We start from the raw sequence: 19,816 nt of genomic DNA, 5'->3' as shown, positions 1-19,816 counted from the left end.
GGCTTCGCTCCGAGCAGAACGGCATCATGGGAGTCCAGCAGACGACAGGAGGAGGACGCAGGACACGCCCCAAACCCAGGTCAGGGCTGCGGAGCGAGGCGGTCACGGGTTCCAGTCCCTCATGGTGGCTTTCTTCATGTTCGGACTTGTTTTTCAGACCTGTTTGTCCTGGTGCAGAGTGAGTTCTGTCTCTGCCGCTCCTTCAACTTCCACCACGAGCAGCGGGAAACCTCCTCCAGGAGAGAAACCTCCTCCAGGAGAGAAACCACCAGGAGGAGCCGCAGGAGCCACAGACCAGGTGAACAGCTCAGATCCATCATATGATCTGCTGAGCTCACTCACTCTCCACAGCTCTTATTCAAAAACATGAATCGTCTACAAGATCAGATCGAAATCACTGTTTGGAAATTGGACAATTCTCTTTCTGAGCCGCAAAGTAAATGTCAATGTTTTGCAGCTCATTTTCACAGATTTCTGATGTTTGTAAAAATGTTGCTTCATCATCGTTATCGAGAAAGTCCCAGAAATATTGTGATTGTGGCTCCGAAATGACAACACAGGCACGGCTTCTTAAAGACGGCGCTTTACTTGAGTTTATGCCGTGAAAACTATAGGACAGGACATGAAATACAATACTTTAGACATAGTCCAGTCACAGATCAAATGATATTAAACAAAATGGCTGCCTCGTGGCCGCCTGCCACTTCAGAGGTTCTTGGGCAGCAAATATTCAGTCTTGTGCAAACTAAGCATACAACAAGCATACAATAATTAGACCAATGTACTTCACAAATATACAAATAATTAGACACAATATAAAACAGAAGTACCTTGTGCAGCTCGTGCTGCTGCAGATGGCTCGGTCTTTCGCATGTCTGAGCGAATGCAAATCTCGCAGCCTCTTATACTAAACCAAAATCTCGCGATAGTTGCGGTACAAAAAATAAAAATACTCCTTTGGCAAATTAACGTATCTTATTTATAAAATTTAACATAAATTCACAATGTGAGCCACAATAAATTTCAACAAAAAATATTAACCCTTAAACAAAAATACTAAGTGCAAGTCACTTACAGTGATGTTTGTTTTAGTCAGTATTTCCCAGCTCTAAACAAGAGACACAAATCTAATGCACGTGCGGCGTCGGACTGGGGATGGGAAATGGTGTCGTGCGGGTCGTGTTTGTGAAGTTTTATTGATGTTTCTGTGATGTTTATTGAAGTTTTAATGATGTTTTATTGATGTTCTCGTCCTGTTCCTGCAGAGCGTCTGGTCCGACCTCAGTGACGTCCGGGAGAAACAGAGGGAGAAATGGAGACAGTTCAAAGAGAAGAAACAAAACCGGAGTCACACCACCATCCGGACCAAACTCCAGGACCAAAACCAGACCCAGAGCCGGACCAGGACCAGGACCACGGCCAGCTCCGAGCCCAGTGAGTCCAGACATCACCGTCCAAACACCGTTTACAGCATTTACTGATGTCTCTGATGTTTCCTCCAGTCGTCCTGTCGAGTGAAGAGGAGGAGGAGGAGGAAGAGGAGCAGCGCGGGGTCCAATCAGATCGCTCCGAGCGCTCACAGGTCAGTCACAGGCTCAGGCTTTAGGTTTGAAGCTTCCAGAGGCTCCTGATCCCTGATGATGATGATACTGATGAGTTTATGATATAGAGAGCGGCGCTCCCTCAGAGGCTCCGCCCTCCTTCCCTCAGAGGCTCCGCCCTCCTTCCCTCAGAGGCTCCGCCCTCCTTCCCTCAGAGGCTCCGCCCTCCTTCCCTCAGAGGCTCCGCCCTCCTTCCCTCAGAGGCTCCGCCCTTCTTCCCTCAGAGGCTCCGCCCTCCTTCCTCATATTAATGAGTTTGTATTGTCCCGTTACAGAGCGGCGTTCCCTCAGAAGCTCCGCCCTCTGCCCACCTTCCCTCAGAGGCTCCGCCCTCCTTCCTGCAGCTGGACTTCTGCTCCTTCCACTCGGGGCTCTGCAGCGCTCAGGCCAACGGCTCCGTCACGGTGAGTAAACGAGGAGAGAAGTGATGGTGTTAGCGTTAGCGATGGTGTTAGCGTTAGCGATGGTGTTAGCGTTAGAGATGGTGTTAGCGCTAGAAATGGTGTTAGCGTTAGCGATGGTGTTAGCGTGTTAGCGTTAGCGATGGTGTTAGCGTTAGCGATGGTGTTAGCGATAGTGATGGTGTTAGCGTTAGCGATGGTGTTAGCGTTAGAGATGGTGTTAGCGCTAGCGATGGTGTTAGCGTTAGCGATGGTGTTAGCGTTAGCGATGGTGTTAGCGTTAGCGATGGTGTTAGCGTTAGAGATGGTGTTAGCGCTAGCGATGGTGTTAGCGTTAGAGATGGTGTTAGCGTTAGCGATGGTGTTAGCGTTAGAGATGGTGTTAGTGCTAGAAATGGTGTTAGCGTTAGCGATGGTGTTAGCGTTAGCGATGGTGTTAGCGTTAGAGATGGTGTTAGCGCTAGAAATGGTGTTAGCGTTAGCGATGGTGTTAGCGTGTTAGCGTTAGCGATGGTGTTAGCGTTAGCGATGGTGTTAGCGATAGTGATGGTGTTAGCGTTAGCGATGGTGTTAGCGTTAGAGATGGTGTTAGCGCTAGCGATGGTGTTAGCGTTAGCGATGGTGTTAGCGTTAGCGATGGTGTTAGCGTTAGCGATGGTGTTAGCGATAGTGATGGTGTTAGCGTTAGCGATGGTGTTAGCGTTAGAGATGGTGTTAGCGCTAGCGATGGTGTTAGCGTTAGCGATGGTGTTAGCGTTAGCGATGGTGTTAGCGTTAGCGATGGTGTTAGCGATAGTGATGGTGTTAGCGTTAGCGATGGTGTTAGCGTTAGAGATGGTGTTAGCGCTAGAAATGGTGTTAGCGTTAGCGATGGTGTTAGCGTGTTAGCGTTAGCGATGGTGTTAGCGTTAGCGATGGTGTTAGCGATAGTGATGGTGTTAGCGTTAGCGGTGGTGTTAGCGTTAGCGATGGTGTTAGTGTTAGTGATGGCGTTAGCGTTTGCGATGGTGTTTGCGTTAGTGATGGTGTTAGCGTTTGCGATGGTGTTAGCGTTAGTGATGGTGCTAGCGTTAGCGTGTTAGCGTTAGCGATGGTATTAGCCTTAGTGATGGTGTTAGCGATAGTGATGGTGTTAGTGATGGTGTTAGCGATAGTGATGGTGTTAGCGTTAGCGATGGTCTTAGCGTTAGCGATTGTGTTAGTGTTAGTGATGGCGTTAGCGTTAGCGATGGTATTAGCCTTAGTGATGGTGTTAGCGATAGTGATGGTGTTAGCGTTAGTGATGGTGTTAGCGATAGTGATGGTGTTAGTGTTAGTGATGGTGTTAGCGATAGTGATGGTGTTAGCGTTAGCGATGGTGTTAGCGTTAGCGGTGGTGTTAGCGTTAGCGATGGTGTTAGTGTTAGTGATGGTGTTAGCGTTAGCGGTGGTGTTAGTGTTAGTGATGGTGTTAGCGTTAGCGGTGGTGTTAGCGTTAGTGGTGGTGTTAGCGTTAGCGGTGGTGTTAGCGTTAGCGATGGCGTTAGCGTTAGTGATGGTGTTAGTGTTAACGTTAGTGATGGTGTTAGCGTTAGCGGTGGTGTTAGCGTTAGAGATGGTGTTAGCGTTAGAGATGGTGTTAGCGTTAGTGATGGCGTTAGCGTTAGTGATGGCGTTAGCGTTAGTGATGGTGTTAGCGATAGTGATGGTGTTAGTGTTAGTGATGGTGTTAGCGATAGTGATGGTGTTAGCGTTAGCGGTGGTGTTAGCGTTAGCGATGGTGTTAGTGTTAGTGATGGTGTTAGCGTTAGCGGTGGTGTTAGTGTTAGTGATGGTGTTAGCGTTAGCGGTGGTGTTAGCGTTAGTGGTGGTGTTAGCGTTAGCGGTGGTGTTAGCGTTAGCGATGGCGTTAGCGTTAGTGATGGTGTTAGTGTTAACGTTAGTGATGGTGTTAGCGTTAGCGGTGGTGTTAGCGTTAGAGATGGTGTTAGCGTTAGAGATGGTGTTAGCGTTAGTGATGGCGTTAGCGTTAGTGATGGCGTTAGCGTTAGTGATGGTGTTAGCGTTAGTGATGGCGTTAGCGTTAGTGATGGTGTTAGTGTTAACGTTAGTGATGGTGTTAGCGTTAGCGGTGGTGTTAGCGTTAGTGATGGCGTTAGCGTTAGTGATGGCGTTAGCGTTAGTGATGGTGTTAGCGTTAGTGATGGCGTTAGCGTTAGCCATCGTGTTCTAGGGTTAATGACTTTATTTAACTGAAATGACTAAAACTGTTAAATTTAGAAATGACTAAAATGTGACTGAAACTATAAAGACTGAAACACTAGAGGGCGCCAAAAGCCTTTAGGCCTGAGCTGTTAACGCTCTGTTGGAGATGTTTCTGCTGCAGTTGTTCCTGCGTCACTGACCGGCCTTTTCCTCACGGGTTCCTCTGTTGCCGTTGTTGGCGCTGATGTGTTTCTGATCCGTGTTTATGTCAGAGACTGTGGGAAAACACGGAGAGCTGGCTCTGCTTCGGGAGATCCCTGTGAGGAACCAAACACTCTCAAATATCAGGCCAACATGAGCCCGGGCCAGACGACTGCCTTAGGGGAGAGGAGGGGCTGAGAGGCTCGGGGTTTCACTGCTGTCCATGAAATCAGGTTTAAACACAGTCAGATTCTCTCAGAGGGTTAGTTTAAAAGAGGAAATCTTCATAATAAACGTAACTGTAGCCGAGTGAAAAGCTCAGACGCCTCTGAACACGTCTCTCCCTGTGATTAAAGGCGTGTGTTTGTTTCCTCAGATCACGCAGAGCGGCCTCAGCCTCCCCCTCAGAGGTAACTCCCTTCACTTCGTTTGTTTCCCTCATAAAGAGGCTGATCCCTGTTTTTGCCCTGACAGGAGCAGACGGCCTGCAGGGGGAGCTGTGCGTCGTGGCGTCTCAGGTCCGAGGGTTCGGCTTGTGGGACGGGGGCGTGGCCAGGGGCGGGACTCTGTTCAGCGACTCCTCAGGCCCCGCCCCCTCGCTGCTCTTCCTCTCGGTCAGCGACGCCCAGTCCACACTTCTGCAGACGGAGCTGAGGGAGATACTGCCCCACACAGGTACGGAGTGGAACTGCACATGTAACACTGCCCCACACAGGTACGGAGTGGAACTGCACACGTAACACTGCCCCACACAGGTAATACTGCCCCACACAGGTAATACTGCCCCACACAGGTAATACTGCCCCACACAGGTACGGAGTGGAACTGCACATGTAACACTGCCCCACACAGGTACGGAGTGGAACTGCACATGTAACACTGCCCCACACAGGTACGGAGTGGAACTGCACACAGGTAATACTGCCCCACACAGGTAATACTGCCCCACACAGGTAATACTGCCCCACACAGGTACGGAGTGGAACTGCACATGTAACACTGCCCCACACAAGTAACACTGCCCCACACATGTAACACTGCCCCACACAGGTACGGAGTGGAACTGCACACCTAATACTGCCCCACACAGGTACGGAGTGGAACTGCACACGTGTAACACTGCCCCACACAGGTACGGAATGGAACTGCACATGTAACACTGCCCCACACAGGTAATCCTGCCCCACACAGGTACGGAGTGGAACTGCACATGTAACACTGCCCCACACAGGTAATCCTGCCCCACACAGGTACGGAGTGGAACTGCACATGTAACACTGCCCCACACAGGTACGGAGTGGAACTGCACATGTAACACTGCCCCACACAGGTACGGAGTGGAACTGCACATGTAACACTGCCCCACACAGGTAATCCTGCCCCACACAGGTACGGAGTGGAACTGCACACACGTAATACTGCCCCACACAGGTACGGAGTGGAACTGCACACAGGTAACACTGCCCCACACAGGTACGGAGTGGAACTGCACACGTAATACTGCCCCACACAGGTACGGAGTGGAACTGCACACAGGTAACACTGCCCCACACAGGTACGGAGTGGAACTGCACACGTAATACTGCCCCACACAGGTACGGAGTGGAACTGCACACACGTAATACTGCCCCACACAGGTACGGAGTGGAACTGCACACAGGTAACACTGCCCCACACAGGTAACACTGCCCCACACATGTAATACTGCCCCACACAGGTACGGAGTGGAACTGCACACGTAATACTGCCCCACACAGGTAATACTGCCCCACACACGTAACACTGCCCCACACAGGTACGGAGTGGAACTGCACACGTAACACTGCCCCACACAGGTACGGAGTGGAACTGCACACGTAATACTGCCCCACACAGGTACGGAGTGGAACTGCACACGTGTAACACTGCCCCACACATGTAATACTGCCCCACACATGTAATACTGCCCCACACAGGTACGGAGTGGAACTGCACACACGTAACACTGCCCCACACAGGTACGGAGTGGAACTGCACATGTAATACTGCCCCACACAGGTACAGCCTGGAACTGCCCTCTCCTCTCCTTCAGACCCAGTGTGGTGTGGTCTGCTGGAGCTGAAGGTCTAACCCTCTCCTCTCCTTCAGACCCGGTGTGGTGTGGTCTGCTGCTGCTGGAGCTGAAGGTCTAACCCTCTCCTCTCCTTCAGACCCGCTGTGGTGTGGTCTGCTGCTGCTGGAGCTGAAGGTCTAACCCTCTCCTCTCCTTCAGACCCGGTGTGGTGTGGTCTGCTGCTGCTGGAGCTGAAGGTCTAACCCTCTCCTCTCCTTCAGACCCGCTGTGGTGTGGTCTGCTGGAGCTGAAGGTCTAACCCTCTCCTCTCCTTCAGACCCGGTGTGGTGTGGTCTGCTGCTGCTGGAGCTGAAGGTCTAACCCTCTCCTCTCCTTCAGACCCGCTGTGGTGTGGTCTGCTGGAGCTGAAGGTCTAACCCTCTCCTCTCCTTCAGACCCGCTGTGGTGTGGTCTGCTGGAGCTGAAGGTCTAACCCTCTGCTCTCCTTCAGACCCGGTGTGGTGTGGTCTGCTGGAGCTGAAGGTCTAACCCTCTGCTCTCCTTCAGACCCGGTGTGGTGTGGTCTGCTGGAGCTGGAGCTGAAGGTCTAACCCTCTGCTCTCCTTCAGACCCGCTGTGGTGTGGTCTGCTGCTGCTGGAGCTGAAGGAGCAGCTCTCGGACCTGGACTCCGCTCTGGTCTTGTCGGTCTTAGACTCTGGAGACTACAGGACGTCCCGGACCGGCCCTGGATCCGGAGCCATGGACTGGACGGAGGGGTTACTGCAGGTCCACGCCTGCCCCGCCCCCGTCGACGCCCACCTGCTGCGGCTGCTCGGACAGAAAAGCCCCGCCCTGAGAACCCGCCTGAGGTCCGGAGCGCAGCAGCTTCCCTCACGGTAAAGCCTCTGTGTGTTCGTGTCATGAAAACATCTCTACATGTCAGTGTGTTTCCCCCCAGGCTGATCCAGTACCCTGCAGCGCCCTCTAGAGGCCGCATCTCCGTCAGCTCCGAGGACCTGCAGTGCTTAGCTCAGGGAGAGTTCCTCAACGACGTCATCATCGACTTCTACCTCAAGTCTGTACTTTTACTCTGCCCTTTGCGGCTGCAGTTCCTCCGCTCACCACCGCTCTGCACAGGTACCTGCTGCTGGAGGGCGTAGGGGGCGCTGTGGCCGAGCGCAGCCACGTCTTCAGCAGCTTCTTCTACAAACAGCTGAGTAAGAGGAGAGCGGCGGGAGAGGACGTCAGCGTGCCGTAAGAGAAGCACCCGTTATTACAGCGTTATTCACATCAAATATGGAAATAAAATAAAAAGTAAATGAAGATGCTTTGTAAAAATATCTCTTCATCTTCCTTATCACGAAAGATATTCATTATAGTCATTATCTCTAAGCTTAAATCTATTTCTACAGTTTCGCTCTTTCAAAACACTCTTTGATAATGATAATGTTAAGGCGAGACACTGCAGGTGAACAGGGAAAAAAATAAATGTAGAGATGTCAATTTGAAACTTTTGCTGAACATCACAGATATAAATATGACAGAAAATGTGTTGCATCATTTTATGTTTTCACATAAAAATAAGGCATTTTGAGCATTAAAATGGCCAAAGTTGCCTATATTTTGGTCAAACGAAATCAAAATATTGAGCCAGATTAAATGTTATGGTTTTATTTTATTGACATATTAGTAACTAAGATTTTTTCAGAGGGATTTTGGATATTTTGTTTAGTTTTTCAATAAACTAATCATCAGTGAAAAAATCTGTAAAAACTCAAATTCCGCCTGTTTTTTTGGTTTCAAAGTTGAATAAATCAGGCTAGGAATTAGATATTAAAAAATCCCTCTGAAAAAACCTTCTAAACCTTGTTGTGTCTCAGCCTGTAAAGTGTGGAGTCTGTGGGAGCTTCTATAAGGGCTCAGGCTCTGCCCGAGTGCGGCTTCTCTCATTCAGAGAAAACCAGCCCTGAAGTTTTGTAGCGAGTGCGCATGCTCGGCCCGTTCTTCCACTTTTCCGCTCCAGCGTCTCGTAGGAGGAAAAACACCATATTTGGGTGAAAGCGTCATCACGGGGCCCCTTAGCAGGACACGTGGATGTCAAATCTGTCAATATTTATGAATGAAAACCCGCGGGAAAGACGGCCTTTCTACTTCCGGGTCGCCCCCACCTCGCAGACAAAACATCATCAAATAAACATCATCATTTTTATATCTGACATGAAAACTAAGATGTAAAGGGAGGAAAACAGATACAAATCTCCACTTCCACCACTGCGGGAAACATCAATACTTTCACCTAAAGTGTCTCACATTAAGAACCTGATTTAATGTATTCATCTGTGTGACTGCTGTTGTTCCAGAGATCGCCACACGAGGCACCAGAGAGTCAAAACCTGGACCAGGAACATCGACATTTTTAACAAGGACTTCCTGTTCATCCCAGTCAACCAGGAGTGAGTACTTTTACTAATACTACTACTGCTACTACTACTACTACTATTACTGGGGGGGGCGTGGGGGGGGGCAGGAATGAACTGAAGCCTGTGTTTGTGTCAGAGCTCACTGGTTCCTGGTGCTGGTGTGTTTCCCGGGACTAGAGGAGCCCAAACTGGAGGAGTTCAGCCCCAGCTCCGGTAAAAACTCACACCATTATCAATAATAAACAACAATAAACAATAACAAACAATAATAAAGAAACAGTAAAGGACCTAAAGGCTGTTTTTGTTTCAGAGGCGCTCAGAGCGGGCGGCGGACTGCGCTCTCAGACGCCGCCGGTAAACTCACTTTATACATGTTTCATCTTCTTTATCGTGATGATGATGATGATGATGATGATGATGATGATGATGATGATGATGATGATGTGTTTGCAGGAGTGCACGCTGGACGGCTGCAGGAAGAGCTCCGTCTTAAAGCGGTAAAAACTCCCTCAGTCTCCAAAACCATTCAATAAGTCAGGGTTTGACTGAGGCCACCTTCACTGAGGGGTTTCAGGGTTTGACTGGGGCATCTTCACTGAGGGGTTTCAGGGTTTGACTGGGGCATCTTCACTGAGGGGTTTCAGGGTTTGACTGAGGCATCTTCACTGAGGGGTTTCAGGGTTTGACTGTTTCCATCTTCACTGAGGGGTTTCAGGGTTTGACTGTTTCCATCTTCACTGAGGGGTTTCAGGGTTTGACTGTTTCCATCTTCACTGAGGGGTTTCAAGGTTTGACTGAGGTGTTTCAGGGTTTGACTGGGGCCATCTTCACTGAGGGGTTTCAGGGTTTGACTGGGGCCATCTTCACTGAGGTGTTTCAGGGTTTGACTGGGATCATCTTCACTGAGGTGTTTCAGGGTTTGACTGGGGCCTCTTCACTGAGGTGTTTCAGGGTTTGAGTCAGGCCATCTTCACTGAGGGGTTTCAGGGTTTGACTGGGGCCATCTTCACTGAGGTGTTTCAGGGTTTGACTGGGGCCATCTTCACTGAGGTGTTTCAGGGTTTGACTGAGGTCATCTTCACTGAGGGGTTTCAGGGTTTGACTGAGGCCATCTTCACTGAGGGGTTTCAGGGTTTGACTGGGATCATCTTCACTGAGGGGTTTCAGGGTTTGACTGGGGCCATCTTCACTGAGGGGTTTCAGGGTTTGACTGAGGCCATCTTCACTGAGGTGTTTCAGGGTTTGACTGGGATCATCTTCACTGAGGGGTTTCAGGGTTTGACTGGGACCATCTTCACTGAGGGGTTTCAGGGTTTGACTGGGACCATCTTCACTGAGGGGTTTCAGGGTTTGACTGGGACCATCTTCACTGAGGTGTTTCAGGGTTTGACTGGGACCATCTTCACTGAGGGGTTTCAGGGTTTGACTGGGACCATCTTCACTGAGGGGTTTCAGGGTTTGACTGGGACCATCTTCACTGAGGTGTTTCAGGGTTTGACTGGGACCATCTTCACTGAGGCGTTTCAGGGTTTGACTGAGGCATCTTCACTGAGGGGTTTCAGGGTTTGACTGGGACCATCTTCACTGAGGGGTTTCAGGGTTTGACTGAGGCATCTTCACTGAGGGGTTTCAGGGTTTGACTGAGGCATCTTCACTGAGGGGTTTCAGGGTTTGACTGGGACCATCTTCACTGAGGGGTTTCAGGGTTTGACTGGGGCCATCTTCACTGAGGGGTTTCAGGGTTTGACTGAGGCCATCTTCTCTGAGGGGTTTCAGGGTTTGACTGGGGCCATCTTCACTGAGGGGTTTCAGGGTTTGACTGAGGTGTTTCAGGGTTTGACTGAGGTGTTTCAGGGTTTGACTGGGGCCATCTTCACTGAGGTGTTTCAGGGTTTGACTGGGACCATCTTCACTGAGGTGTTTCAGGGTTTGACTGGGACCATCTTCACTGAGGGGTTTCAGGGTTTGACTGAGGTGTTTCAGGGTTTGACTGGGGCCATCTTCACTGAGGTGTTTCAGGGTTTGACTGGGACCATCTTCACTGAGGGGTTTCAGGGTTTGACTGTTTCCATCTTCACTGAGGTGTTTCAGGGTTTGACTGGGATCATCTTCACTGAGGTGTTTCAGGGTTTGACTGGGATCATCTTCACTGAGGTGTTTCAGGGTTTGACTGGGACCATCTTCACTGAGGGGTTTCAGGGTTTGACTGAGGCCATCTTCACTGAGGGGTTTCAGGGTTTGACTGGGACCATCTTCACTGAGGGGTTTCAGGGTTTGACTGGGACTAACTTCACTGAGGTGTTTCAGGGTTTGACTGGGACCATCTTCACTGAGGGGTTTCAGGGTTTGACTGGGGCCATCTTCACTGAGGGGTTTCAGGGTTTGACTGGGGGCATCTTCACTGAGGGGTTTCAGGGTTTGACTGGGATCATCTTCACTGAGGTGTTTCAGGGTTTGACTGGGGCCATCTTCACTGAGGTGTTTCAGGGTTTGACTGAGGCATCTTCACTGAGGGGTTTCAGGGTTTGACTGGGACCATCTTCACTGAGGGGTTTCAGGGTTTGACTGGGACCATCTTCACTGAGGGGTTTCAGGGTTTGACTGGGACCATCTTCACTGAGGGGTTTCAAGGTTTGACTGGGGCCGTCTTCACTGAGGTGTTTCCCCTGTAGTTATTGTTGTGTGTGTTCCAGGCCGTGTGTGCTGGTGATGGACTCTCTGAAGCTGTCTCATCACGAGGCCGTGTGTCGCCTGATCCGAGAGTGAGTTAACCCTGGTTTATTCACTAATGCAGACGTATAAATGATCTCTGTAGTGACCTTCTGGTTTCTCTCTGTAGTGACCTTCTGGTTTCTCTCTGTACTTACCTTCTGGTTTTTCTCTGTAGTGACCTTCTGGTTTCTCTCCGTAGTTACCTTCTGGTTTCTCTCTGTAGTGACCTTCTGGTTTCTCTCTGTAGTGACTTCTGGTTTCTCTCTGTAGTGACCTTCTGGTTTCTCTCTGTAGTGACCTTCTGGTTTCTCTCTGTAGTGACTTCTGGTTTCTCTCTGTAGTTTCCTTCTGGTTTCTCTCTGTAATGACCTCCTGGTTTCTCTCCATAGTTACCTTCACGTGGAGTGGGAGAGTCGCCGCGGCTCCAAACGCCTCTTTTCTACAGAAACCTTTAAAACCTGCAACTGCAGAGTCCCACAGCAGGACAACAGCTCCGACTGCGGTTTATATCTGCTGCAGTACGCTCAGGCCTTCCTCCAGGTGACATATACATCTACACACACGCTCAGGCCTTCCTCCAGGTGACATATACATCTACACACACGCTCAGGCCTTCCTCCAGGTGATATATACATCTATACACACGCTCAGGCCTTCCTCCAGGTGATATATACATCTACACACACGCTCAGGCCTTCCTCCAGGTGATATATACATCTACACACACGCTCAGGCCTTCCTCCAGGTGATATATACATCTACACACACGCTCAGGCCTTCCTCCAGGTGATATATACATCTATACACACGCTCAGGCCTTCCTCCAGGTGATTTATACATCTATACACACGCTCAGACCTTCCTCCAGGTGATATATACATCTATACACACGCTCAGACCTTCCTCCAGGTGATTTATACATCTACACACACGCTCAGGCCTTCCTCCAGGTGATTTATACATCTACACACACGCTCAGGCCTTCCTCCAGGTGATATATACATCTATACACACGCTCAGGCCTTCCTCCAGGTGATTTATACATCTATACACACGCTCAGGCCTTCCTCCAGGTGATATATACATCTATACACACGCTCAGGCCTTCCTCCAGGTGATTTATACATCTATACACACGCTCAGGCCTTCCTCCAGGTGATTTATACATCTACACACACGCTCAGGCCTTCCTCCAGGTGATATATACATCTACACACACGCTCAGACCTTCCTCCAGGTGATATATACATCTATACACACGCTCAGGCCTTCCTCCAGGTGATATATACATCTACACACACGCTCAGGCCTTCCTCCAGGTGATTTATACATCTATACACGCGCTCAGGCCTTCCTCCAGGTGATTTATACATCTATACACACGCTCAGGCCTTCCTCCAGGTGATTTATACATCTATACACACGCTCAGGCCTTCCTCCAGGTGATTTATACATCTACACACACGCTCAGGCCTTCCTCCAGGTGATATATACATCTGTACACACGCTCAGGCCTTCCTCCAGGTGATTTATACATCTATACACACGCTCAGGCCTTCCTCCAGGTGATTTATACATCTATACACACGCTCAGGCCTTCCTCTAGGTGATATATACATCTATACACACGCTCAGGCCTTCTTCCTGGTGATATATACATCTACACACACGCTCAGGCCTTCTTCCAGGTGATATATACATCTATACACACGCTCAGGCCTTCCTCCAGGTGATATATACATCTACACACACGCTCAGACCTTCCTCCAGGTGATATATACATCTACACACACGCTCAGGCCTTCCTCCAGGTGATATATACATCTACACACACGCTCAGGCCTTCCTCCAGGTGATATATACATCTATACACACGCTCAGGCCTTCCTCCTGGTGATATATACATCTATACACACGCTCAGGCCTTCCTCCAGGTGATTTATACATCTATACACACGCTCAGGCCTTCCTCCAGGTGATTTATACATCTATACACACGCTCAGGCCTTCCTCCAGGTGATATATACATCTATACACACGCTCAGGCCTTCCTCCTGGTGATATATACATCTATACACACGCTCAGGCCTTCCTCTAGGTGATATATACATCTATACACACGCTCAGGCCTTCCTCCAGGTGATTTATACATCTATACACACGCTCAGGCCTTCCTCCAGGTGATTTATACATCTATACACACGCTCAGGCCTTCCTCCAGGTGATTCATACATCTATACACACGCTCAGGCCTTCCTCCAGGTGATATATACATCTATACACACGCTCAGGCCTTCCTCCAGGTGATTCATACATCTATACACACGCTCAGGCCTTCCTCCAGGTGATATATACATCTATACACACGCTCAGGCCTTCCTCCAGGTGATATATACATCTATACACACGCTCAGGCCTTCCTCCAGGTGATATATACATCTATACACACGCTCAGGCCTTCCTCCAGGTGATTTATACATCTATACACACGCTCAGGCCTTCCTCCAGGTGATTTATACATCTATACACACGCTCAGGCCTTCCTCCAGGTGATATATACATCTATACACACGCTCAGGCCTTCCTCCAGGTGATATATACATCTATACACACGCTCAGGCCTTCCTCCAGGTGATTTATACATCTATACACACGCTCAGGCCTTCCTCCAGGTGATTTATACATCTATACACACGCTCAGGCCTTCCTCCAGGTGATATATACATCTATACACACGCTCAGGCCTTCCTCCAGGTGATTTATACATCTATACACACGCTCAGGCCTTCCTCCTGGTGATTTATACATCTATACACACGCTCAGGCCTTCCTCCAGGTGATTTATACATCTATACACACGCTCAGGCCTTCCTCCAGGTGATTTATACATCTATACACACGCTCAGGCCTTCCTCCAGGTGATATATACATCTGTACACACGCTCAGGCCTTCCTCCAGGTGATATATACATCTATACACACGCTCAGGCCTTCCTCCAGGTGAGTTATACATCTATACACACGCTCAGGCCTTCCTCCAGGTGATATATACATCTATACACACATGCTCAGGCCTTCCTCCAGGTGATATATACATCTATACACACGCTCAGGCCTTCCTCCAGGTGATTTATACATCTACACACACGCTCAGGCCTTCCTCCAGGTGATATATACATCTATACACACGCTCAGGCCTTCCTCCAGGTGATATATACATCTGTACACACGCTCAGGCCTTCCTCCAGGTGATATATACATCTATACACACGCTCAGGCCTTCCTCCAGGTGATATATACATCTGTACACACGCTCAGGCCTTCCTCCAGGTGATATATACATCTATACACACGCTCAGGCCTTCCTCCAGGTGATATATACATCTGTACACACGCTCAGGCCTTCCTCCAGGTGATTTATACATCTATACACACGCCCAGGCCTTCCTCCAGGTGATATATACATCTATACACACGCTCAGGCCTTCCTCCAGGTGATTTATACATCTATACACACGCTCAGGCCTTCCTCCAGGTGATTTATACATCTATACACACGCTCAGGCCTTCCTCCAGGTGATATTTACATCTATACACACGCTCAGACCTTCCTCCAGGTGAGTTATACATCTAGACACACGCTCAAGCCTTCCTCCAGGTGATATATACATCTACACACACGCTCAGGCCTTCCTCCAGGTGATTTATACATCTATACACACGCTCAGGCCTTCCTCCAGGTGATATATACATCTATACACACGCTCAGGCCTTCCTCCAGGTGATTTATACATCTATACACACGCTCAGGCCTTCCTCCAGGTGATATATACATCTATACACACGCTCAGGCCTTCCTCCAGGTGATTTATACATCTATACACACGCTCAGGCCTTCCTCCAGGTGATTTATACATCTACACACACGCTCAGGCCTTCCTCCAGGTGATTTATACATCTATACACACGCTCAGGCCTTCCTCCAGGTGATATATACATCTATACACACGCTCAGGCCTTCCTCCAGGTGATATATACATCTATACACACGCTCAGACCTTCCTCCAGGTGATATATACATCTACACACACGCTCAGGCCTTCCTCCAGGTGATATATACATCTATACACACGCTCAGGCCTTCCTCCAGGTGATATATACATCTACACACACGCTCAGGCCTTCCTCCAGGTGATATATACATCTACACACATGCTCAGGCCTTCCTCCAGGTGATTTATACATCTATACACACGCTCAGGCCTTCCTCCAGGTGATTTATACATCTATACACACGCTCAGGCCTTCCTCCAGGTGATTTATACATCTACACACACGCTCAGGCCTTCCTCCAGGTGATTTATACATCTATACACACGCTCAGGCCTTCCTCCAGGTGATTTATACATCTATACACACGCTCAGGCCTTCCTCCAGGTGATATATACATCTAAACACACGCTCAGGCCTTCCTCCAGGTGATTTATACATCTATACACACGCTCAGGCCTTCCTCCCCTGTGGTGACTCAGTGTAGACTCTGACGTTGTGCTGCGTGTCTCTCCTCAGTGTAGACTCTGACGTTGTGCTGCGTGTCTCTCCTCAGTGTAGACTCTGACGTTGTGCTGCGTGTCTCTCCTCAGTGTAGACTCTGACGTTGTGCTGCGTGTCTCTCCTCAGTGTAGACTCTGACGTTGTGCTGCGTGTCTCTCCTCAGAACCCCGTGGTGGACCTGGAGCTGCCCGTGCGGCTGGACGCCTGGTTTCCGCGGCAACACGTCCGAGACAAGCGGGAGGAGATCCGGCGCCTGGTGCTGAGGCTGCACCGCGAGCAGAGCGGCTAGATTTAATACTATTTATTAAGTTAATAAAAGCAAACGAGTAAAGGGAACCTGGGGAACGAGGGTTTTTATTCTCATCTTTCAACCACAAAAGCACTTTAGGAACTTTAGGAATTAATACAGAAACAAGGGCGTGGGAACCCAGGGTGCTGAGGGCGCTGCAGCACCCCCTGGTGGATAGTTTGTGAACTGCAGGCAATATTAACCCCTTAACTCCCACCTGAACCGAGCACATTTTCTCCAGCTTTACCCCAATCCAAAAGCTTCTGGAAAAAAGGTGTGAAAATAGCAACAAAACTGATACGAAAACAAGGATGAAAATGTGAAAAAAGTGAGAAAACATTGACGAAAAAGTGACAAAAAATTGACAAAAAATGACAAAAATTGACAAAAAATTGACAAAAAAGTCACGAAAATTTGACAAAAATGAGACAAAAAAAGTGATGAAAGAAAACCTGACGTGAGGAAAAAGATCATTTTAGTTTTGTAGATCTTTCAAATGAGGCGTTACTCTGGCCTACAGGATTTGGGTAAAGCTGAACTGGAGAAAATGCTCTCGGTTCAGGCGGGAGTTCAGGTTAATAAATAGGATTTATGCACAGAAAAAGTATTTTGGGGGTACATTTTGTCCCTCAGCGCCCCCTAACTAAAATATCTTCCCACGGCTCTGTACAGAAAACTACAAACTCAACATTTATTTTAGAGTTTTTACTCCAAAACTGAACCAGATCCAAAATCCCTCTGAATAAAACCGGGACTCCATTTCCCACGATGCACTGCTCGGTATAAGTGTGATTAATTGAAAGTGTCTGAGTCGTTAAGCTCGGGTCGAAGGTTAACGAGACACTTTTGTTTCTGCTGGATCCGCTCGGGGCTCACTCTTACCCCGAGAAGAGGAAATCTGCTGAAGCTGTTACACCAAATGAAATGACCAACATCCTCAGGAAAAATAAACCAGAAACTCACTCAGACTTAGAAATCCTTCTTTGATACGATGTGTGTTTTTTCTCTACAGTTTAAGCTTTTGTCTGAAAAGTTCAAATCAAATCCATTATGTTTTGTTTCACACTTTTCCCCTGAATGTCGGTCATTTTATATCGATAACTTTAAAAATATCCTCTCTGGACACTGAAATAGAGCTCGTGCGTGGGGGTTGTGAGGCCTAATCCCAGCGGCGCCCCCTGCTGTTAGAGCAGATTAGGCCTCGGGATCACGTCTCGCTCGTGCGCTTCATAAGATCAGACGTGTGTAAGGACTGGATGACCTGGAGTCGAACCAACATCCAGGAGGAAGACGAGGTGTCGAGCCCAAAGGCACAAGAGGAGGAGGAAGACGAGGTGTCGAGCCCGAGGGCACAAGAGGAGGAGGAAGACGAGGTGTCGAGCCCGAGGGCACAAGAGGAGGAGGAAGACGAGGTGTCGAGCCCGAGGGCACAAGAGGAGGAGGAAGACGAGGTGTCGAGCCTGAGGGCACAAGAGGAGGAGGAAGACGAGGTGTCGAGCCCGAGGGCACAAGAGGAGGAGGAAGACGAGGTGTCGAGCCCGAGGGCACAAGAGGAGGAGGAAGACGAGGTGTCGAGCCTGAGGGCACAAGAGGAGGAGGAAGACGAGGTGTCGAGCCCGAGGGCACAAGAGGAGGAGGAAGACGAGGTGTCGAGCCTGAGGACACAACGGCAGAGCGAGAATCGAACTCCCCACCCCCCCAGCTGCTGTTTCTGTGTAAATAACATTCCCCTCCACACATCTGATCAAAACAATGTTCTGTTGTTCCTTTTGCTGTTTTCTCTGTGCCGTTGTTTCAATAAACCAATGAGGGATCAATATCCAGAGTTAGATGTTGTATTGATGATGGGAGAGTGTGATCACTGCGCGTTTCCTTCTCCAGCACAGCCCAAAGATCCTCATTGGGGTTCAGATCAGTCACATCCAGGTAAAAGACACGCTTTGTTTCTTTTGTTCTTGGATCAGAATGTGGATCTGCTAAACAACTTTACTTTAATGTGACAAACCTGGGACTTTCCCTTCATAGACTTCAGCTCACGGGAAGCTGGTGAATAAAAGCATATTGGACTAAACGGAAGAAAAGTTAGGAGCAAAAATGGCTAAAGTGTATTTAATTCATTATTATTTTTTGCAAAATTTAGAATGTGTTTGAACTTGTGTTTTTTGTTAGAGAAAATGGCCAGACGTGGTCGAGTCGTAAGAGTAACATTACTTTCAAATTATTTTACACAAGTAAAAAAGTATAGAGTTCGGGAATGTGACGTAATATCGCTAAGCATTATGGGATTAGCAGCAATTGTAAATTAATGGAGATTTTAAAAGTTAAAATACTGGAGTTATTGTTCACATTAAAACACTTGGACACCACAGTGTGTTAGCTGTATTTACCAGCAGTAACTCTGCAGCTAACAGAGTTGTTCCACGGCTATTTTCTCCACTTTTTATACTGTTTATAGCTAATGTTAGTCTATGGAAATGTATGCCAACAGCTGCAAAGATGGCGGATCTCCATGGTAACTGTGGACTTTCCCGAACTCTATTTGGAGAAAATTTAGAAAACGAGGAGCAAGAGACAATTTACATCCAATTTATAGATTAAATATAGATCAGATTTATAGGCAAAACTCCTCCATTATGAAGTAAAGTGTCTGTTTCAGAGCTTTAAAGCCCTGTTTATCTGTCTGTCCTGTGATCTATAAATAAGATACTTTCAGTTGAAGACGGACCGCGGCGGGAAAAGAGCTAACCTCCAGCTAACACATCTAGCTAGAAAAGTTTACTTTTTAATGAGACATTTTTGGAGTTTTGAGTGAATAAATGCAGAATAAAAGAGACAGAGGAGGCGTGAAGAGGATTTAAGGGGATGGTTCAGGTAAAAACGTCTATGGTGAGAATTTTTTAATGTGTTTTGGTCGAAAAGAGGCTAACGGGCGAAGCTAACGGGCGAAGCTAACCCTGAGCTAACGCGCTAATAGCTACTGTTATGCTAACTATCGCCGGACATGGGAATGAACGCATTAAAAACACTTTTTGATCAGCTGTAATCTGATTAGTAACTTTATATCAGAGTTTTCTGGGTTTTCAAGATGATAAATAAAATAATATAGCATTAAATCGATCATTTATTGAGTTTTTTCCTGACAGACTCAGATTAAACTTCAGACAAACATGAGCTAAAGTCTCTTAAATTAAGTCAAGTGATTAAAGCAGGTTTAAAACGCTGGTGTTGTTTGATGTGGACGCAAAGACGTTTTATTTTAGTTAGTCTGTGATGGAGGAAGTTATTACTGAAGAATATCTTTCTGAATGAACCTTTCAAATGCCCCAGAGGGAGGACTGTGGGGTCTGCAGATGATGTCCCAGGGTGTTTCTAGGTAAAGTTCATGTCGATCTCCAGGTTACAGACAGACGATATCACTGTG

At 48.3% G+C, this 19,816-nt stretch overlaps 1 protein-coding gene across 1 annotated transcript; it reads left to right on the top strand.

Annotated features, from left to right (window-relative positions):
* The first annotated feature begins 241 nt into the window (after window positions 1-241).
* Window positions 242-16,450, top strand: LOC306981935 (sentrin-specific protease 7-like). Its single transcript, XM_079581674.1, has 16 exons — window positions 242-298; window positions 1,266-1,434; window positions 1,503-1,582; window positions 1,877-2,005; window positions 4,764-4,797; window positions 4,862-5,062; window positions 7,049-7,316; window positions 7,379-7,495; window positions 7,558-7,674; window positions 8,781-8,873; window positions 8,977-9,053; window positions 9,151-9,194; window positions 9,294-9,337; window positions 11,534-11,602; window positions 11,942-12,092; window positions 16,270-16,450. The coding sequence occupies exons 7-16, from the start codon at window positions 7,180-7,182 to the stop codon at window positions 16,393-16,395; spliced, it is 975 nt and encodes a 324-aa protein (XP_079437800.1). The 5' UTR covers window positions 242-298; window positions 1,266-1,434; window positions 1,503-1,582; window positions 1,877-2,005; window positions 4,764-4,797; window positions 4,862-5,062; window positions 7,049-7,179; the 3' UTR covers window positions 16,396-16,450.
* The last annotated feature ends 3,366 nt before the right edge of the window (window positions 16,451-19,816 follow it).

The sequence above is a fragment of the Gobius niger genome (genome assembly GCF_951799975.1).
Source record: "Gobius niger genome assembly, chromosome: 23".
Classification (NCBI taxonomy): domain Eukaryota; kingdom Metazoa; phylum Chordata; class Actinopteri; order Gobiiformes; family Gobiidae; genus Gobius; species Gobius niger.
This window is presented reverse-complemented; position numbering and strand designations above follow the sequence as displayed.